Genomic DNA, 20,482 nt, shown 5'->3' with positions numbered 1-20,482 from the left:
GGCTGTTACTCTCACCTCACCTCTGGAGTTCAGCTCTTTTTTCCATGTTTGAACCAAGGCTGTGATGAGGTCAAGAGCTGAGTGACCCTGGCAGAACCCAAATTGAGTGTCGGTGAACAGGTTTTTGCTAAGCAAGTGCTGCTTGATAGCACTATTGATGACCCCTTCCATCACTTTTCTGGTGATGGAGAGTAGACTGATGGGGTGATAATTGGCCAGGTTGGATTTGTCCTGCTTCGTCCTCCACAAGGATTGTGCGGTGGCCACACCTACCGATACTGTCATGGACAGATGCATCTGCAGCAGGCAGGTTAGTGAGGATGAGTCCAAGTATGTTATTCCCTTTTGTTAGTTCCCTCACTACCTGCCGCAGACCCAGTATAGCAACTATGCCCTTTAGGACTCAGCTTAAAGTGGTGCTATCAAGCTACTCTTGGTGATGGACATTGAAGTCCCCCACCCAGAGTACATTCTGCGCCCTTGTCACCCTTACTGCTCCCTCCAAGTGGTGTTCAACATGGAGGAGCACTGATTCATCAGCTGAGGGAGGGCCGTATATGATAGTCAGCAGGAGGTTTGCTTGCCCATGTTTGACCTGATGCCACGAGACTTCATGGGGTCTGGAGTCAATGTTGAGAACTCCCAGGGCAACTCCCTCTTGACTGTATACCACTGTGCTGCCACTTCCTGCTGGTGAGACAGGACATATCCAAGGATGGTGATGGTGGTGCCTGGGATATTGTCTGTAAATTATGATTCCGTGAGTATGAATATTTCGGGCTGGCTTGACTAGTCTGTGAGATAGCTCATCCAATTTTGGCCAGATGTGTTTGCTGTTGTCGTTTCCGATGCCTAGGTCGATGCTGGGTGGTCCGTCATGTTTAATTTCTTTGAGACTTTTTAGCGGTTTTATACAACTGAGTGGCTTACTAGGCCATTTCAGAGGGCATTCAGTGAGTTTGGAGTCACATATACATTGCCAGGTAGATGCCAGTGTTGTAGCAGTACTGGAACAGCTTGGCTAGAGGCACGCCAAGTTCTGGAGCACAAGTCTTCAGTACTATTGCTGGAATATTGTCAGGGCTCATAGCCTTTGCACTATCCAGTGCCTTCAGCCATTTCTTGAAAGTGAATCAAATTGGCTGAAGGCTGGCATCTGTGATGCTGGGGTCCTCTGGAGAAGGCCAAGATGGCAGGTTTCTTTCCCTGAAGGACATTAGTGAACCGGATGGGTTTTTACGACTATCAATTCATGGTCGTCATTAAACTTCTAATTCCAGATTTTTATTGAATTTAAATTTCACCATCTGCCTGGGATTTGAACCTGGGTCCCCAGAGCTTTACCCTGGGTCTCTGGATCACTAGCCCAGCGACAATAATACTATGCCACAACTTTCCCTAAGGGTGGAAAGTGGGAGGCTGGTCTGGAAAGCATTGAATAGTCAGGTATAGAGGTAACAAAGGCAAGGATGAGGGTTTCAGCGCAGATGAGCTGAGGCAGGGCAGAGATGGATAATACTCTGTATGTGGTCTTGATGAAGCAGCTATGTGGTTGGAACCTCATCTTAGAGCCTAATACGACACTAAGGTTGCAAATGGCCTGGTTGAGCCTCAGACGGCCGTCAGGGAGATCGATGGAGTCATTAGCTAGGGAATGGAGTTTTGATGGGGAAAGGAGACAATGGACTGAATTTTATTTTCCTCCTCCAGGGCAGAATGGCAGGTGGGGTTGGGGGTGTAAAATTGGGTGTCAGGCCAGGGGTGCCTTGCCCATTGCCTGCTCACCTGCCCCAATCCCTATGGTATTTTACTTACAGCAAGGGAGGCGTTAGGCAGCCCACTCGCCTGTTGGCAACTTGAGTCCATTCAGCGTCCAATTAATGACCACAGGGGCTTCCTCCCACTGCTGCGGGTATTTTACACATAGTAGAGACCCACGCAAAGTCCCTAGCCTGCCACATAAAATCTGACGAGCCTTGGTGCCAGACGAGGTGCAAACACCACCACCCCTGTCACTCTGGCCCTGATGAGATCGCAGACTCACCTCACATCCAAAGCCAACGCTGAATGCCTTCCTCTTGGCCTCGCTGCAGTCCTAGCAGTGGCCACCGCTCCTCATGATGCTGGTGGGATGTGAGAACTGCCAGCCCTCTGATTGGCCAGCTGCTCTCTGAGGTGGGAAGTCCTTTTGTTGAGGGGTGATAGATAAGAATAGGACCAGTGGGCAATCTCAGTCGGCTGAATGATAGTGGAGGGCATTGGAGGAGGATGGTGTGATTAACCATGTCAAAGACTGTATACAAGTAGAGAAGGAAGAGAGGAAGAAGTTACCACGCTCACATTCACGTGGGATGCTATTTATGACTTTGATATGGACTGTTTCAGTACGTTGCCAAGGCAGAAACATGTTTGCAGGATTCAAACATGGAGAAAGGATGTTGGAGGAGAAATAGTAATTGGAAATGGGACAGCAGTATCCAATCTTTTCCAATTATGTTCTACATAGCATTTTGTCATACACTTTTTGGTAAATCTCAAAATACATTGGGTTTCCTGAACCGTGCTGGGAATCCTTAAAAAAAAAACCCACTACTCTCTTGAAGTGATCATAAATAACATCCCTAGAACCAAATTCAAACTGTTATTAGTGACAGGGTCTGATTTCATTATCTTCTTAAATAATAGTACCGTAGATGTCTTTCTTAATCCATTAAATATGTGAGCTACTGGCTCACATACAACATCCTTCATTTCCATATGTACTTTGGAGTGAATGGAATCAGGCCAATCAGCATGATCAAGTTTAAGTGCCTGAACATTAGCTAAGACCATCTCTGCAGTTACTTCAGTTGAAGCAGCTTTAATTGTGCACCGATCTTAAACTGCCACAACCATCTTATCCTCTTTAGACATGAAAGTCTAAGCAAAGGTGGAATGATCTTTAAACATTCTACATTTTCCCCTCACTTCTTAGTACTATTGCCTTATTTGGTAAAACACTTGCACCTTATTTAACTTCGACAGCCACAGTTATATTACTGTCTGGGTAACATTCATTCCATCATTCTTGTGCTTGCTGACTTTCAATGGTTCACCAGCACCTGAATTTTAAACCTCTTGTCCTCATATCCCTTCCCCTCCCTATTCCTGTAACCTCCAAGAACTCTACATTCCTCCAACTTTGGCTTCTTTTGCACCCCCACTATTGCTGGCCATGGCTTCAGTTGTCTGAGCTATGGAACTTACCTCCTAAACTATGCCATCTCTTTACTTCGCGCTCCTCCTTTAAGATGCTTCTTAAAACCTACCTTATGTTGTCCTTATGTGGCTTGGTGGTAAATATAATCTGAAAATGCTCCTATAAAGCATCTTGGGACATTTTACTATGTTTAAGACACTATATAAATGTAAGTTGTTGTTGTTTTAAGGTTACATATGGGTCGAAAAGAAAGCGACAAAATGTGACACTTTAGCTAAGGACAACTCTGAAGCTAGTTTATTACTTTATTGAAAGAAGGAAATTCTTATTAGATGATTAAAAATGACATTGTGAAACCGTGGCCAGGGCAGTAAGACACATGAACATTGATGTTAAACAGAAATGTACAGCTCATAGTCAATGACAGGTATAATGTTAGATGGATACTTCTTTGAGTCTGTTAATTCATTTCATGTGAATGAATCATTACAAGCAGAATTACTGCTAAATCCAAATAGTGTTTAACCTTTTCCTGCTGTCTCTGAAGATGTTAGTGCTACAAGCATTACTCCATTTGGAGTTGGGGCTGGGACACTGTTGGTGAGGATTGGCTGTATTAATGTCTGCATTATAACTGAGAAGGGTTTCTGGGGGAGGACAGTCTGGAGAAGCTTGGAAGTGGAAGTGAGTGATAACATGAAGCATACTACAGTGAACGTTGTATAATGTAGGACAAATGGCCCTCCAGAAGGGGCACTCCTTATAGCTGAGAAATTCATAATAACTGTGAGGGTTATTTTTCTCAGTCTATTTAATTTCTTTGCTTTTCAACTTTGGTTTTAAAAATATAGCAGTATTTAAGGAAAAACTCAGGTCTGGCAGCATCGGCGGAGAAGAAAAAAGTTGACGTTTCGAGTCCTCATGACCCTTCAACAGAACTGAGTAAAATTAGGAGAGGGGTTAAATATAAGCTGGTTTAAGGTGGGGGGAGGGTAGTGGGGGGGAGAAGTGGGGGGGTGGGGGGTGGTTGTAGGGACAAGCAAGCAGTGATAGGAGCAGATAATCAAAAGATGTCACAGACAAAAGAACAAAGAGGTGTTGAAGGTGGTGATATTATCTAAACGAATGTGCTAATTAAGAATGGATGGCAGGACACACAAGTTACAGCACTAGTGGGGGTGGGGTGGAATAAGACTAACAGGGCATAAAAGGTATAGATTTAAAAATGTATAGCTTTAAAAATAATGGAAATAGGTGGGAAAAGAAAAATCTATATAAATTATTGGAAAAAACATAAGAGAGGGGGAAGGAACGGAGAGGGGCCGGGGTGGAGGAGGGAGTTCAAGATCTAAAGTTGTTGAATTCAATATTCAGTCAGGAAGGCTGTAAAGTACCTAGTCGGAAGATGAGGTGCTGTTCCTCCAGTTTGCATTGAACTTCAGTGGAACAATGCAGCAAGCCAAGTACAGACGTGTGGGCAAGAGAACAGGGTGGAGTGTTAAAATGGCAAGCGACAGGGAGGTTTGGGTCATTCTTGCAGACAGACCGCAGGTGTTCTGCAAAGCGGTCACCCAGTTTGTGTTTGGTCTCTCCATTGTGGAGGAGACCGCATTGGGAGCAACGAATACAGTAGACTAAGTTGGGGGAAATGCAAGTGAAATGCTGCTTCACTTGAAAGGATTGTTTGGGTCCTTGGACGATGAGGAGAGAGAAAGTGAAGGGGCAGGTGTTGCATCTTTTGCGTATGCATGGGGAGGTGCCATAGGTGGGGGTTGAGGAGTAGGGGGTGATGGAGGAGTGGACCAGGGTGCCCGGAGGGAACGATCCCTATGGAATGATGCTGTGGGGTGTGAAGGGAAGATGTGTTTGGTGGTGGCATCATGCTGGAATTGGCGGAAATGGCGGAGGATGATCCTTTGAATGTGGACGCTGATGGGGTGATAAGTGAGGACAAGGAGGACCCTATCAAGTTTCTGGGAGGGAGGAGAAGGCATGAAGGCGGATGCGCGGGAGATGGGCCGGACACGGTTGAGGGCCCTGTCAATGACCGTGGGTGGAAAACCTCAGTTAAGGAAGAAGAAGGACATGTCAGAGGAACTATTTTTGAAGGTAGCATCATCAGAACAGATGCGACGGAGGCGAAGGAACTGAGAGAATGGGATGGAGTCCTTACAGGAAGCGGGGTGTGAGGAGCTGTAGTCGAGGTAACTGTGGGAGTTGGTAGGCTTGTAATGGATATTGGTGGACAGTCTATCACCAGAAATTGAGACAGAGAGGTCAAGGAAGGGAAGGGAAGTGTCAGAGATGGACCATGTGAAAATGATGGAGGGTTGGGGCCTCTGACCCCCTCCTCTTCACCATGGACGTCCAATCCCTCTACACCTCCATTCCCCACCAGGATGGTCTGAGGGCCCTTAGCTTCTTCCTTGAACAGAGGCTCGAACAATCCCCATCCACCAGTACTTTCCTCCGTCTGGCTGAACTTGTTCTCACACTGAACAATTTCTCCTTCAACTCCTCTCACTTCCTCCAAATAAAAGGTGTGGCTATGGGTACCCGCATGGGCCCCAGCTATGCCTGTCTCTTTATGGGGTATGTGGAACATTCCTTGTTCCAATCCTACTCCGGCCCCCTCCCACATCTCTTTCTCCGGTAATTGATGATTACTTCAGTGCTGCTTCATGCTCTCGTTGGGACCTGGAAAAATTTATTAATTTTGCTTCCAATCTCCACCCCTCCATCATTTTCACATGGGCCATCTCTGACACTTCCTTTCCCTTCCTTGACCTCTCTGTCTCAATTTCTGATGATAGACTGTCCACCAATATCCATTAAAAGCCTACCAACTCCCACAGCTACCTCGATTACAGCTCCTAACACCCCGTTTCCTGTAAGGACTCCATCCCATTCTCTCAGTTCCTTCACTTCGGTCGCATCTGTTCTGATGATGCTACCTTCAAAAACAGTTCCTCTGACATGTCCTCCTTCTTCCTTAACCGAGGTTTTGCACCCATGGTCGTTGACAGGGCCCTCAACCGTGTCCGGCCCATCTCCCGCGCATCCGCCCTCACGCCTTCTCCTCCCTCCCAGAAACATGATAGGGTCCTCCTTGTCCTCACTTATCACCCCACCAGCCTCCGCATTCAAAGGATCATCCTCTGCCATTTCCGCCAACTCCAGCATGATGCCACCACCAAACACATCTTCCCTTCACCCCGCCCACCACCCCCCCACTGGCGTTATTCCATAGGGATCTTTCCTTCTGGGACACCCTGGTCCACTCTTCCATCACCCCCTACTCCTCAACCCCCACCTAAGGCACCTCCCCATGCATATGCAAAAGATGCAACACCTGCCCCTTCACTTCCTCTCTCCTCACCGTCCAAGGGCCCAAACAATCCTTTCAAGTGAAGCAGCATTTCACTTGCATTTCCTCCAACTTAGTCTACTGCATTTGTTGATCCCAATGCGGTCTCCTCTACATTGGAGAGACCAAACGTAAACTGGGCGACTGCTTTGCAGAACACCTGCGGTTTGACCGCAAGGATGACCCAAACCTCCCTGTCGCTTGCCATTTAAAACTCCACCCTGCTCTCTTGCCCACATGTCTGTCCTTGGCTTGCTGCATTGTTCCACTGAAGCTCAACGCAAACTGGAGGAACAGCACCTCATCTTCCGATTAGGCACTTTACAGCCTTCCTGACTGAATATTGAATTCAACAACTTTAGATCTTGAACTCCCTCCTCCATCCTCACCCCCTTTCCATTTCTTCCCCCTCCCTTTTGTTTTTTCCAATAATTTATATAGATTTTTCTTTTCCCACCTATTTCTATTATTTTTAAATCTATACCTTTTATGCCCCATTAGTCTTATTCCATTCCACCCCCACTAGAGCTGTACCTTGTGTGTCCTGCCATCCATTCTTAATTTGCACAATCTTTTAGATAATATCACCACCTTCAACACCTCTTTGTTCTTTTGTCTGTGACTTCTTTTGATTATCTGGTCCTATTACTGCTTGCTTGTCCCTACAACCACACCCCAACCCCCCCACTTCTCTCCCCTCAGCTCCCCCACCTTAAACCAGCTTATACTTCACCCCTCTCCTAATTTTACTCAGTTCTGTGGAAGGGTCATGAGGACTCGAAATGTCAATTTTTTTCTTCTCCACCGATGCTGCCAGACCCGCTGAGTTTTTCCAGGTAATTCTGTTTTTGTTTTGGATTTCCAGCATCTGCAGTTTTTTGTTTTTAGCAATATTTAAGGTCTATTTTCCCATGTTAAATAGAAGTTCCAGTCTTTTCAAATGACCTATCTGCCATATAGTATTCAGTTCGTTAAAATGTACTTTTATGCTGTTAAAAACACAAAGCTTACAAGTTTGTTATGTTTTGGCACTGTCTTTTTAAGGTAGGATGGTGTAGTGAAGGGGGTCATGCGACCTGCTTTTAATCCTGCATGACAACAAGCCTGGGTGGCTTGGTTGCTATGGGGACAGTGAGACCCAGGTTGTTTTAGTGAAAAGAAGGTGCACGATGTACACACCTGTGGACAACAGCAGGAGCATTTGTAGATCGGGGCTGGTGGAGGGTTGGGGTGGGGGGTTGGGGTGGAGGGTTGGGGTGGGGGGTTGGGTTGGGGTGGGGGGTTGGGGTAGAGGGTTGGGGTGGGGGGTTGGGGGGGCGGGCGGCGTGTCAGCCTGCAAAAATCTGAAAGAGAGAGCGAACAGAGAGGTAGAGGTAGCCAGTCTCTATTGTTCACTACACAGAAAGTGGTTGGGAATTTGCACTTGGATTAACAAAATCAAATTTGGGAGGATTTAAATAAATCTGAAAGATTTACCAAGCTTTGGCTAGAGTGAGGAATCTCTAGAGTAACTCTCACAGTGAAATTTAGTTTGGGGATTAGAAGTTACCCAGCTGGAAAAGGAAAAAGAAAGCAAGCCATCGGGAGCTTAGATCGGTTTTGGACTGATCCTTGGAGAATGAATTGAAGGGACAGAAAAAGTGTAACTGTGAAGGGGGATTTTTGGTTGTTTTAAAAGTTAAACGGGGGATCTTTTCTACAGTTTAGATTATAAATTGCCTACTGAATAGCGTGCAGAAATGTTGCTTTTAGTTTGTTGCAATAAAAGTCTTAAAACCTGAAATCTTGTCATATGATCCTTTCAGTCAGTCACTGGAAGTTCAAATTTCTTTTTAAAATTTATTGGTCTTTATGGGGGTAGTAACAGTTCAAGTTCATAATTAAGTTGCTGTGACAAACTTCTGGATACTTTTTATACCTTTTACCCGCACCCTTACTGATGAAGACAGAATGAAATATGGAAGTCTCAGAATCGCACAGTTGACAGCATATTAAGGGCACTCTTGTTGCATAATGCTGTTTATTTTGGCCCTTGCATTCTAATTGGGTATTAACTTCCTCCCTGTTGTAGTTAAGTGCGTTTGTTAGTTGCTCTCAATATTCTCCCAGTTATCTAGCATTTTGTATGTAGTGAATCCTTCAGTTTGTTAAGAGTTGATATTTTACTAATATGAATAGAGTACTCTCCTGCATTTGAAGATGGTACCAACTTTGGGCAGGATTTTCCCATGTCCCTGCGGGTGGACCTGATAGTGGGCTGGGGCTAGGGGGGAGAAGTAGTGGGAGATCCAAAAATTAGTTTCACACAGGCGTGAAATGATGGTGGCATCTTCCACTACCGCACACCATGGCGGTTCGCATTTCCAGCCAGAGGCCAGCATGAAACCAACTTGCATCTCTTTGAGATGCAGGTGAAGGCCCGACCAGAATTGCTCCCTCATGTCCAATCGTCTGCGACACCAGTGGCAAATCACACCAGCCCAGAACATGCTTGGACCAATGTAGCGTGTAAAAGCTGGCACTTACCTTAAGAAAGCCTTGGGCAGCTTGCGGAGATCTGAAGAGAAGATGCAAACCTACAGCAACCGGACTCTGGAACACCATTTGCAACATTGGGTGGATGAAGCATTAAGCATGTGGATCTTCCCTGTGTAGCAGCAACTAGGAGGTGGTTGTTCTCAGCGCAGCAACTTCGCCCAGGTGTAGGACCTTCATCCTGCGACTTCGCCCAGGGGTCAGACCTTCATCCTGTGACTTCGCTCAGGGACTGGACCTTTATCGAGAGAGTTGGCCCAGGGATCAGACCTTCATCCAGAGAGTTGGCCCATGGACCGGACCTTCATCCAGAGACGTTGCCCAGGGATCGGACCTTCATCCATGGACTTTGCCCAGGGATCGGACCTTCATCCTGTGACTTCGCTCAGGGACAGGACCTTCATCCAGAGAGTTGGCCCAGGGACCGGACCTTCAAGCAGAGACTTCACCCAGGGATTGGACCTTCATCCTGCGACTTTGCTCAGGGACTGGACTTTCATCCAGAGAGTTGGCCCAGGGAACGGACCTTCATCCAGAGACTTCGCCCAGGGATCGGACCTTCATCCTGCAACTTCGCTCAGGGACTGGACCTTCATCCAGAGAGTTGGCCCAGGGACCAGACCTTCATCCAGAAACATCGCCCAGGGATTGGACCCTCATCCAGGGATTTTGCCCAGGGATCGGACCTTCATCCAGAGACTTCGCCCAGGGATCGGACCTTCATCCTGCAACTTCGCTCAGGGACTGGACCTTCATCCAGAGAGTTGGCCCAGGGACCGGACCTTCATCCAGAAACATCGCCCAGGGATTGGACCCTCATCCAGGGATTTTGCCCAGGGATCACACCTTCATCCAGGGACTTTGCCCAGGGATTGGACCCTCATCCAGGGATTTTGCCCAGGGATCACACCTTCATCCAGGGACTTTGCCCAGGGATTGGACCCTCATTCAGGGATTTCACCCAAGGATCGGACCTTTGTCCAGGGACTTTGCCCAAGGATCGGACCGTCATCCAGGGACTTCGCCCAGGGATTAGATCCAGGTAGAAGGCTGCAGGAGGTACTGTTGGGCCAGTGAGCTGAGCTGACCCTGCCTCCTCCTACTGTGGATTCGTGTCCGTGCAGTGACCACAAGTGTGAGACCTTTCCTATACTAGTGCTAAGACCCACCGAGGTGTGTGTCTCTGGGCTGATGGCCGGTGCCTCTACAGTTAAAGTTCGCTCTACTGTGATGTCCTCACTCCTCTCTGGGCTTGGACTTGATTTGGAGCTGCACAAGGCTTCTTGCTGCTTGGGCCTTGCCCTCTTCCTGGTGGTACCTGAAAGTGAGAGAGGAGAGAGCGAGTGACTGCATGAGCTGCCTCGAACATGGTGGAACCCTTGGCCCTGAGGTTTCTGTGACATGCATAGATCCTTATTGGTCGGAGGCCCAAATTCCGTCTCCACGTCTGTAATGGCCCAGTCCTGCTTCACCCCTGCTAGTTGGGCTCCCTGCTCCATGAATTCTGTCACTTCCTTCAGGTGTGGCCGACCTCCTCCAGTCTTCTCCCTCTCTCGCCGGTTATGGCATAACTTCTCCTCCTCAAAGAGAACAGGGAAGACGGGGTTGATTTGTACATAGTTATTTCACATTTCTTTCTCTTGCTTCCAATGTTAGAGATAACCCACTGGATTGTGTGGTATGTGATTGATGAGCTGCAGGTTGTCCATGAGGGTCCTGGGCCAGCACGCTCCAGAGTGGTGAACCCATCCAGATAGAAGGATAAGGCTCAGAGAGGCATGTCATTTGCAGTGCTTGCTTGTACCTGAGCCCCTTCCTCCACCCACCCCCACCTCCAGACAACATGAGCTCCCTGTGTGGAAGGATAAGGGAAGCACAGTGGCCTCTACCCCTGCAGAGCGGATGGACTGCAGTGGGGCTATGAAGCATGACCTTATGACTGAGGCCCATGTTCCCTGTACCATTCATTGTGGTTAGTGTGAGCAGCTGAGGGTTCACTTATCCTGACAGTGCGCATGAGATTGTTCATCCTGTTCTGGCAGTGGAAGGCTGAGCTGTACTGAAGACCCTGGGCACTGACTGCAGTGGCGATCTGCTCCTATACAGGGCTGGTCTCCCTGCTCAGCCTCCTCCTCGCCCCCTTCAGCTGGGAGGAGGTGCCTCCTGTCCTCCACCTGGTTGAGAAAGATACCCGAGGATGAGTCGCTAAACTTTGGTGCTGTCTCTTTCTTGCCATTTCTATCGGCCTTGTTAGTAAGCTGCTGTCTGGGTGCTTTTAAAAATAGCGCCTGGAAACAATGGCAAGGCACCATCAACCAGCCCATCCTGCCGCATGATACGTCAGGAAATAATTAATGAGTCTGGTGTCGCACGATGCTGCATAAATTCCTGGCAGCCTCCGTGGTGGGAAACCCTCCCCCGCCTCCTCCACGGGACTTAGTCCCGGATTGGAAAATCCCATCTTTTTTTTTATAGCTGTAAAATCAGAAGTTCAAGCTGCGCTCATTTTGAGTAGACATTTTAATCAAACTTTGTACACTAGACTGGTTTTGTGAATTGTATCTCTAATTGAAAGCCGTCAAACAGGCATGTGAATGAAAATAATTAACCATTTATTACTGTAAAGTTTATAGCAAGCTTGTTTGGCCAGACTACATTGGCTGTTTGAAATCTCAAATCATAAAATTTGTAAGAAGTAAAGTCAAAAACAACTCATGATCTGAACCCATTTTAATTATCTAGTTTAAGAAGGAAATTCTGACCATAAATTTAAATAAAGCATTGATGTACAATGGGAACATAAGAAATAGGAGCAGGAGTTGGCCATTCAGCCCTTCAAGCCTGCTCCATTCAATGAGATCAGGGCTGATTTTCTATTTCAACACCATTTTCCTGCACTATTTCCGTATCCCTTGATGTTTTTACTATGTAGAAATCTATTAATCTCAGTCCTGAACACAGTTAACAACTGAGCCTCCACAGCCCTCTGGGGCAGAGAGTTCCAAAGGCTCACCACCCTCTGAGTGACATACCCAGTCTATTTAATCTTTCCTCACAGGACAATCTTTCCATCCCAGGAATTAGTTTGGTGAACCTTTGGTGCACTCCCTCTGTGGCAAATATATCTTCCCTTGGGTAAGGAGACCAAAACTGCACACAGTACTCCAGGAATGGTCTCACCAAGGTTCTATATAATTATAGTAAGACATCTTTACTCCTGTGCTCAAATCCTCTTGTATTAAAGGCCAACATACCATTTGCCTTCTTAATTGCTCGCTGTACCTTGCATGTTAGCTTTCAGTGACTCATGAACAAGGCACCCAATTCATTTTAAAGTTCAATACTTCCCAGCCTCTCAACATTTAAGAAATACTCCATATTTCTGTTTTTCCCACCAAAGCAGACAACCTGACATTTCTCCACATTGCATTCCACCTGCCAAATTTTTGTCCACTCATTTAGCCTCTCCACATCCTCTTGAACTGTCTTTGCATCCTACTCACAACTCACTTCCACCTAGTTTTGTTTCAGCTGTAAACTTGGAAATGTTATATTTAATCCAAATCATTGAATAGCTGGAGCCTAAGCACTGATCCTTGGGGTACCCCACTAGTTAAGGCCTGCCAACCTGAAAATAACCCATTTATTCCTACTCTCTGTTTTCTGTCTGTTAACCAGTTCTCAATCCATGTTAGTCTATTTCCCCCAACCCATGTGCTCTAATTTTGTTTACTAACCTCCTGCGTGGGACCTTATCAAATGTTTTCTGAAAATCTAACTATACCACATCCATTGGTTCCCCCTTATCTATTCTGCTGGTTACATTCTCAAAAAACTCCAACGGGTTTGTTAAAAATGTTTTCCCTTTCTTAATTCCTTGTTGACTCGTCCCTATCTTATTATTTTCTAAGTGTCCCGTTATCACATTCTTTATTATAGATTCTAGCACTTCCCCTACAGCTGATGTCAGGCTAACAGGTCCGTAGTTCCCTGTTTTCTCTCTCCCTCTTTTCTTAAATACATTACATTTGTCACTTTCCAATCCAAAGAGCATTAAAGTCAAACAAAATCCAAAAATGTTGGGCAACTTAATGATCTAATGCTGCATTTTTGCACATTTCTAGAGATAGCAGTTTCACTTTGCCTATTCTTGGCACATACAAGCATTGCTGGTCAGGAAGCGGACAGTTGTGTCTCAGTGGTAGCACCCTTGAATCTGAAGGTTATAGGTTCAAGGCCTAATTCAGGACCTGAAAACTGACTTTAAGGGAGTTCTGCACTATCAGAGGTCCTGTCTTTTGGATGAAATGTTAACTTGAAGCACTATCTGCCCTCTTTGGTGTATTTAAAATATCCCAATGCACTATTTCAAAGAGGGACAGGATCCTGGTCAATATTTATCCCTTAATCAGCATTCCAAAAACAGATTAACTAGTCATTTTTTCTTTTTGTGGGAGCTTGCTATGCATAAAGTGACTGCCTGGTTTCCTACATTACAGCAGTAATTAGACTTACAGTCAAAATTTGTTGTGTGGGAGTTGCTAACTCAGTTGGCTAGATGGCTAGATTGTAGTGCAGAATAATGCTAATAGCTCGGGTTCAATCCCAGTACCGGCTGTGGTGGTCCAAGGAGGCCTGCCTCCTTACTTTGCCCCACACTTGACGTGGGGTGATGCTCCTCAAGCTATATAATGAACTATATCTCCCAAACGGAGAGAGATGCCTTTGGTCCTTTCTGGACTACGACTAATTATCACCTAATTGGCTGTAAAGTGTTTTGGGACATTTGGTGGTTGTGAAAGACGCTATGTAAATGCAAGTCTTTCTTTCTCTCCTAGTCTATGATTTTGTGTGCGTTAACTTTAACGGATGCAAAATTATGAGTTGTTGGGCATAGTGCCATGGACTTGAAGTGTGTAGATCACTCGATATTTGCTCCAGCGCATACCAGGAAGAAGGCAAAACAAACCATAAACCCCTAAGACATTGGACCTCCTCGATTAGGTTAGAGACTGAGAACACACTTAATATTTGAGTGATTTGTTCATCTGCAGAGGAACTGTGATGAAACTGGACTTTTGGTGTCAAGCCTCCCAATATATATTCTGTTATGAGCTCTAACTGGGAGTGTATAATGATTCACAGCGTTTTCAGTTTTGGCAAGGCACTTACCTGTTTTATGTCATTAACTAAGTCTGCCTGAAATGCTCGGTACTGCAACAATATTTCTGATAGTAGTAGTATGCCTTCCACATTTGAGCCCCTCCCTTTTTATAAATTACACTCAATTACCCCTCAGGCACCCCTGTGTTGCACAGTATTTTCTGATCAGATGGGTAAGTAATCATCACTCTTAACTAGCCACCAGCATGTATGCAAAAATAATGTGGATTGACTTGGCCTTTGATTTTCACCTACCCCACACATGGGAAATCCTGCCATGGTTATCACCACCCCCCTATGACTGGATTAAACAAGGATCTCTCCCTGTAGAGCCTTCATTTCGCCATTCCACAATGTTGTTTGTTAGCGCATCAGGACTGGATCTTTTAGTGCCTCTAACCCTTTTTGCCATTCAACTAGGTCATGATTTGTACCTTAAATCCACCCTTGTTCCCTACCCCTGATATCCTTAGCTATCAAAAATGTATCAATCTCAGTTTTGAAAATTTCAATTATCCCAGCCTCCCCAGTCATTTGAGGGAGAGAATTCCAGCCGTCTACTAGACCTTGGCCAGGATTTTCTGGTCCCGCCAGTGACGGGCATCATTGTGGGAAGAATGGGAAAATCCCATCACTTATACTTAATGATTTCACTCCTAATTGAACTAACTCTACTTTTAAGATAATGCCCTGTCATCTGGATTCCTCCACCAGATGAAGTTGTTTCTCTGTATCTAGACTGTCAAATTCTTTTGCCATTTTAAAGGCCTCAATAAGATCACCCCTCAACATCCCCAACTCAAGGAAATACAGACCAAGCTTATGCAATCAGTGTTTATGATTTAACTTTTTATGTCCTGGTATCATTCTGGAGAATCTGCATTATATCCCTTTCAAAGCAACATATACTCTTGAGTCCTGGTGCCCTAAACGAAACACAACACTCTGGATGGGGCCTGATCAAGGTATCCTTTAAGAGAACGACATGAAAAATTCTCAAAGCATTGTAGTTTGAGCGGTTGAGTGGTGAAATATTGCCTAACTGCAAAATGGAAAAAAATTCTCCTGAGCAGAAGTAGTACTGCATTGATAAATTATCAACATGTCTCCTTTCCCTCCAGATGTGACCATTGGTGCCTTCATGTCAGACAGTGTGGTCCTACTGAGGTAAGAACTGTTTGTTTCTTGCTGCGGTCTGAATTCTCATCAAATTGATATTTTACATGCTTGTTTGTGCAAACTCTCTTAGATTGAATTAGTTTTGTACAAAAAGAAACGTTGGAAGTCTGAAAACAATGGATAATGTTAGAAATGTGCAACAGGTCTAGCTGCCTCTGTAAGGAGAAAGGATGGTTTAATGTTTTAGACATCAACTCTTTGTCAGACATCAACTCTATGAAAGATTACAGCAGAACTTTTCCTTTTCCTGGCAGATATTCATAGATTTACTCTGTATTTTCTTTTATTTGGGTGAGACATTGCCTCACATAACAACACTTGTAGTAGTGCTACAGAGGCTTGAACCACTCTCTTGTGTGTCCCCCACATCGCCAGCCGCTTTGTGCATGACATTCTGTTAGTAGCAAAGCGCAGATCGAGGCAGCACTGTGTGTGCCAGAAAGTTGTAAGTGGATGCCAGCCTGATGTCACGCAACCCAACTGGCAGATTTGATGCCAATATCCAAAATTTGGAGAATGAATGTGCAGGAGTCAAACTGAGCTCAAAGGAAAATGGTTGTGGTTGATGGAAGCCGATCAGCACAGTCCCAGAATACTACTGCAGGAGTTCCTCAGGGTAGTGTCCTAGGCCCAACCATCTTCAGCTGCTTTATCAATGATCTTCCCTGCATCATAAGGTCAGAAGTAGGGATGTTCGCTGCTGATTGCACACTATTCACCATTTACAACTCCTCAGATGCTGAAGCAGTCCGTGCCCTTACGCAGCAAGACCTGGACAGCATTCAGGCTTGTGCTGATAAGTGGCAAGTTACATTTGTGCTACACAAGTGCCAGACAATGACCAACTCCAACAAGAGCAAACCTAACCGTCTCCCCTTGATATTCAAAGGCATTACCATCTCTGAATCCCTCAACAGCAACATCCTGGGGGTTATCATTGACCAGAAACTGAACTGAATCAACCATATAAATACTGTGGCTACAGGTCAGAGGCTGGATATTCCGTGGTGAGTAACTCGCCTCCTCGTTCCCCAAAATCTATCTACCATCTACCAGGCACAAGTGAGGTGTATGATGGAATACTCTCCACTGTCTGGATGAGCGCAGCTCCAACAACAGTCAAGAAGCTTGATCCAGAACAAAGCAATCTGCTTTATTGGCAGCTAATCCGCCATCTTACCCATTCACTCTCTGCATCACCGTGGCTGCACTGATTACCATCACTTCACAGATGTGCTGCTGGAACTCACCAAGATTCCTTTGACAGCATCTTCCAAACCCACAGCCTCTGCCACCTAAGAGGACAAGAACAGCAGAGGCATGGGAACACCAACCCCTACAGCTTCTCCTTCAAGTCATACACCACCCTGACTTGAAACTATATCGCTGCACTGTCGTGGAATCAAAATCCTGGAACTCCCTTTCCAGCAACACCGTGATTGTATCTGCACCGGATAAACTGCAGTGGATCAAGAGGGTGGCTTGCCATCACATTCTTAGCAGCATTTGGGATGGACAGCAAATGGTGGCCTTGTCATCGGTGCTCACATGCTATGAAAAAATAATAAAAGGACCACATATCCCTATGTTACTTTGCAGACATGCAAGACAGGTCCTGCACTGGCATTGAAAGGGTCTGGTACCCATATTGCAGGTAAAGTGATTTTTTTGGAACTTTTTCTATTTCAAAGTGTCTGGAATTACTCTGCAGGTGTTTTCATGTGTTACCGCATTCTCATGATGGGTGTTGGGGGAGGGGCTTGCAAGAGCATTGGAGTAGGTGACTTGTCCACACAAAATGCAGTGCCAGTGCCTCTGATTCTGTAGCGTGACAGGAATTTGGAACAGGGGCTGCAGAGAGGGCAAGCTCTGCGCAATACCTTCTGTTAATTTGGAGCTAAACTCCTCCAGGTTCCTAGATAGTGAGAGGAAGCTATCTGGAAGGCAAGCAAATGATACCAAAGTCTTGGTGTACATGTCCATCAGCATTCTCCTATATTCTGTCCCACTGAGGTGTCAGTGCTCATTTGCCCAGTAAGCTGGCAGCCAAACCACATGGCTGCATCCCACTTGCGCCCGGAGGACTCACCATGTGCTGATCCCAACATTACACTAGCCTCTAAGTTACCTGCAGTTCCAGTCAGCTGGCTGAGAGTATCAGATCAAGCGACAGAGACTCTTCATTAGTACTGTGCTGTTGTTCTCTTTCCTCCTCCTGGGGCTGTTGTGGCTGGGCAGGCAGCAGTTCTTGGTAATTTGAAAGCAAAAAATCAAAACGGGAAGGTTGGTATCAGGGAGGGTGCATGAGATGGCAAGCAAGAGGTCCACGTTCACTCCATTACCAGCTTGCTCATGATGCCAAATAGAGAGGGTGAGCTGCAGATTGAGAAAGAGAATAAGGCAGGATAATGCCGTCATTCTCAATGTTTTCAGCAACATCAGATGCCATGTTGCAGCCAGGGCAACCCAGTTTTTAGCTCTTCCTCCCAGTGGGATTTTCAATGCAAAAAATGCTGCTTTTACCTACATTAAAACAGTAACGACACAATGTAAATTGTTGCTTGTGTAATGGGAAATTTGTGAGAGATGTGAAAAGGAGCCATAAAAATGTATGTTCTCTGTCTGTTCTCCTTCTGTCTCTGCCTTTCTTGGTCTGTGTGCCTGTCTGTTTGTTTCTGTTTCCATCTGTCTGTCTTCCATCTTTCTCTGTCTCCCTCTGATGCCTGTCTTTCCCTCTGTTCCCCCTGATCCCCTCCCTCTCCCTCCCATTTTATATTTCTGAAGCATGCCATTAAAGCATGAAATCACGGATATTAGGGAGGCCAAGGTCATGCTTTGTACTACTTTTATTTTTCTGTTGGTATTTTCCATTGAATGATTATGGCATTAAAAAGGAACGTTAGCCTATAGGGAACAGTTTTGTGAGTTATCAAAGAAAAGCCTATGTAACTTTAAGGAAAATGAAGCAATGGCAACATGAGGAAAAGTTTTTTCACACAGTGAGTGGTTTAGGTCTGGAATGCACTGTCGGAGAGTGTAATGGAGGCAGATTCAGTCGAGGTTTTCAGAAGGGAAATAGATCATTATCTGAAAAGGAAAACAGTGCTGGGCTATAGGGAAAAGGCAGGGGAGCAGCACTAGGTGAATTACTCCTTCAGAAAGCCAGCACTGACAGGGTGAGCCAAATGGCCTCCTTCTGTGCTGTAACCAATCTATGATTCTATGAATTCCATTCATAACCTGTCAAAATAGATGCAGTTTCCACATCCGTAGAGCTTTAGAACAGTACAGCCATAACAAAAATCAGCATGAATTATTTATACTGAGGACAAGGTCAAGAATCATTGTAAATCCTCAATCTTATGTCCTTTTGGAAAAACAACTTTTTAAGAAGTACAGCTATTTGAATAAGGTTCATCCTTTGCTAATTGTATAATTCAGTGCTGACCCTGAGGGTGAGAATTTATGTTCTCCTCTACACAAAGTTGAAGAAAATTGTTTCGATGTTGGCCCTGACACAGTTAACAGTAGTCTTGCTCAAGTTTCATTCCAGGACTGGGGCACATAATCCAGCCTGACACTCAGTGCAGGTACTGAGGAAGTGCAGTGTTGTTGGAGGTGCCGTCCTTCACTTGAGATGTTAAGCTGATGCCCTGTCCTATCTGGTGGATGTAAGAGATCCCAAGTCACTGTTGAAAGAAGAACAAGAGCGAGTCGATGTGCCAGAAAGATCCTCAAATGAGGCCAGATGAGTTGCACTGAAGAACAAAAAAGGGACAATTACATTACTGGGAGTATTATAACCCCAAATACCCAAAGAAATTTAGGAGAGTTTTAGAAAATTAAGCTGGGCAGGTAGAATGGATATCAGTGGGAGGTCATTTTGGCAGTTATGATCATAACCCAGGTAGATTTAGTGTAATTATGAAAAATTAGACCAGGAGTAAGAGTTTCAATTGGGAAAAAGGGCAGTTTTATTAAGCTGTGATATGATTTTAGCAAAAGTGGACTGGAAACAGTGACTTGAAGGTAATTCTGTGTCAGGGCAGTGGGAGGCATCCAATGAAGCGATTTGGGCTACAGAACAAACATGTTCCCACAAAGAAATAGGGTTGGACTTTCAACTCTAGAACTTTGTGTATGTTTAGGAGCATGTGGGGCATGATAAGACTCATGTCAGATACTGAGAGCTCAATGCTGCAGAAAGCCTAGAGGAATGTAGAATGTGCAGAATGAAATTAGAAAGGTAATTAGGAAAGCAAAGAGAGGGCATGAATAAATATTGGCAAGGAAAAGCTAAAGATGTTTTATGAATATATAAAAAACAAGAGGATAACTACGTAAAGGGTAGGGGCTATTAGATATCAAAAAGTTAACCGGTGTGTGAAGGTAGACGATGTGGGCATGGTTCTTAATGAATGCTTCTTCATAAAAGAGGGAGACAATACAGGTATCGTAGTTGAGGAGGAAGAGTGTGAAATATTGAATGGAATAAGCACAGCAAGAGAGGAATTATTAAGGTTTTTAGAATCTGTGAAAGTAGATAAATCATCAAACCTGGATGAAATATATTGCAATCTGTTAAGAGAAGCAAGGAAGGAACTAGCAGAGGCTCTGAGCACCATTTTTCAATCTTCTCTGGTTACAGGTGTGGTATAGGAGGAATGGAGGGTTGGAGGAGTGATGTGTTATCATTGTTTGAAAAGGTAGAAAGGGACCCAGTAATTGCAGGCTTGTTAGCCTATGCTCGGCGATGGACAAAGTATTGGAAAAAATTCTGAGGCACAATATTAATCATCATTTAGAAATGTACAAATTAATCAAGGACAGTTAGCATGGATTTGTTAAGGGAAGGTAAATTCTTACAAGCTCAACTGAATATTTTAAGGAGGGATGTAAGATCAGGAGTCACAACTAACCCAAAATAGGCGGTTGAGAACTCATAATTGATTTTAAGGTAATTTATTTCATTTAATAAGAAGCAACAGTTTAGATCTGATGTATAGACTGATAGGCAAAGCATATGACTTGTGACAGTT

The 20,482-nt window shown here is 45.1% G+C and overlaps 1 protein-coding gene across 1 annotated transcript in view; it reads left to right on the top strand.

Annotated features, from left to right (window-relative positions):
* Positions 1 to 20,482, top strand: part of itga9 (integrin, alpha 9) — a 570,745-nt gene that overhangs the window by 132,763 nt on the left and 417,500 nt on the right. The window contains exon 13 of the mRNA XM_041190128.1: positions 15,386 to 15,431. Within this exon, the coding sequence (XP_041046062.1) occupies positions 15,386 to 15,431 (46 nt within the window). The remainder of the gene's footprint in view (positions 1 to 15,385; positions 15,432 to 20,482) is intronic.

The sequence above is a fragment of the Carcharodon carcharias genome, chromosome 6 (assembly GCF_017639515.1).
Source record: "Carcharodon carcharias isolate sCarCar2 chromosome 6, sCarCar2.pri, whole genome shotgun sequence".
Taxonomy (NCBI): domain Eukaryota; kingdom Metazoa; phylum Chordata; class Chondrichthyes; order Lamniformes; family Lamnidae; genus Carcharodon; species Carcharodon carcharias.
This window is presented reverse-complemented; position numbering and strand designations above follow the sequence as displayed.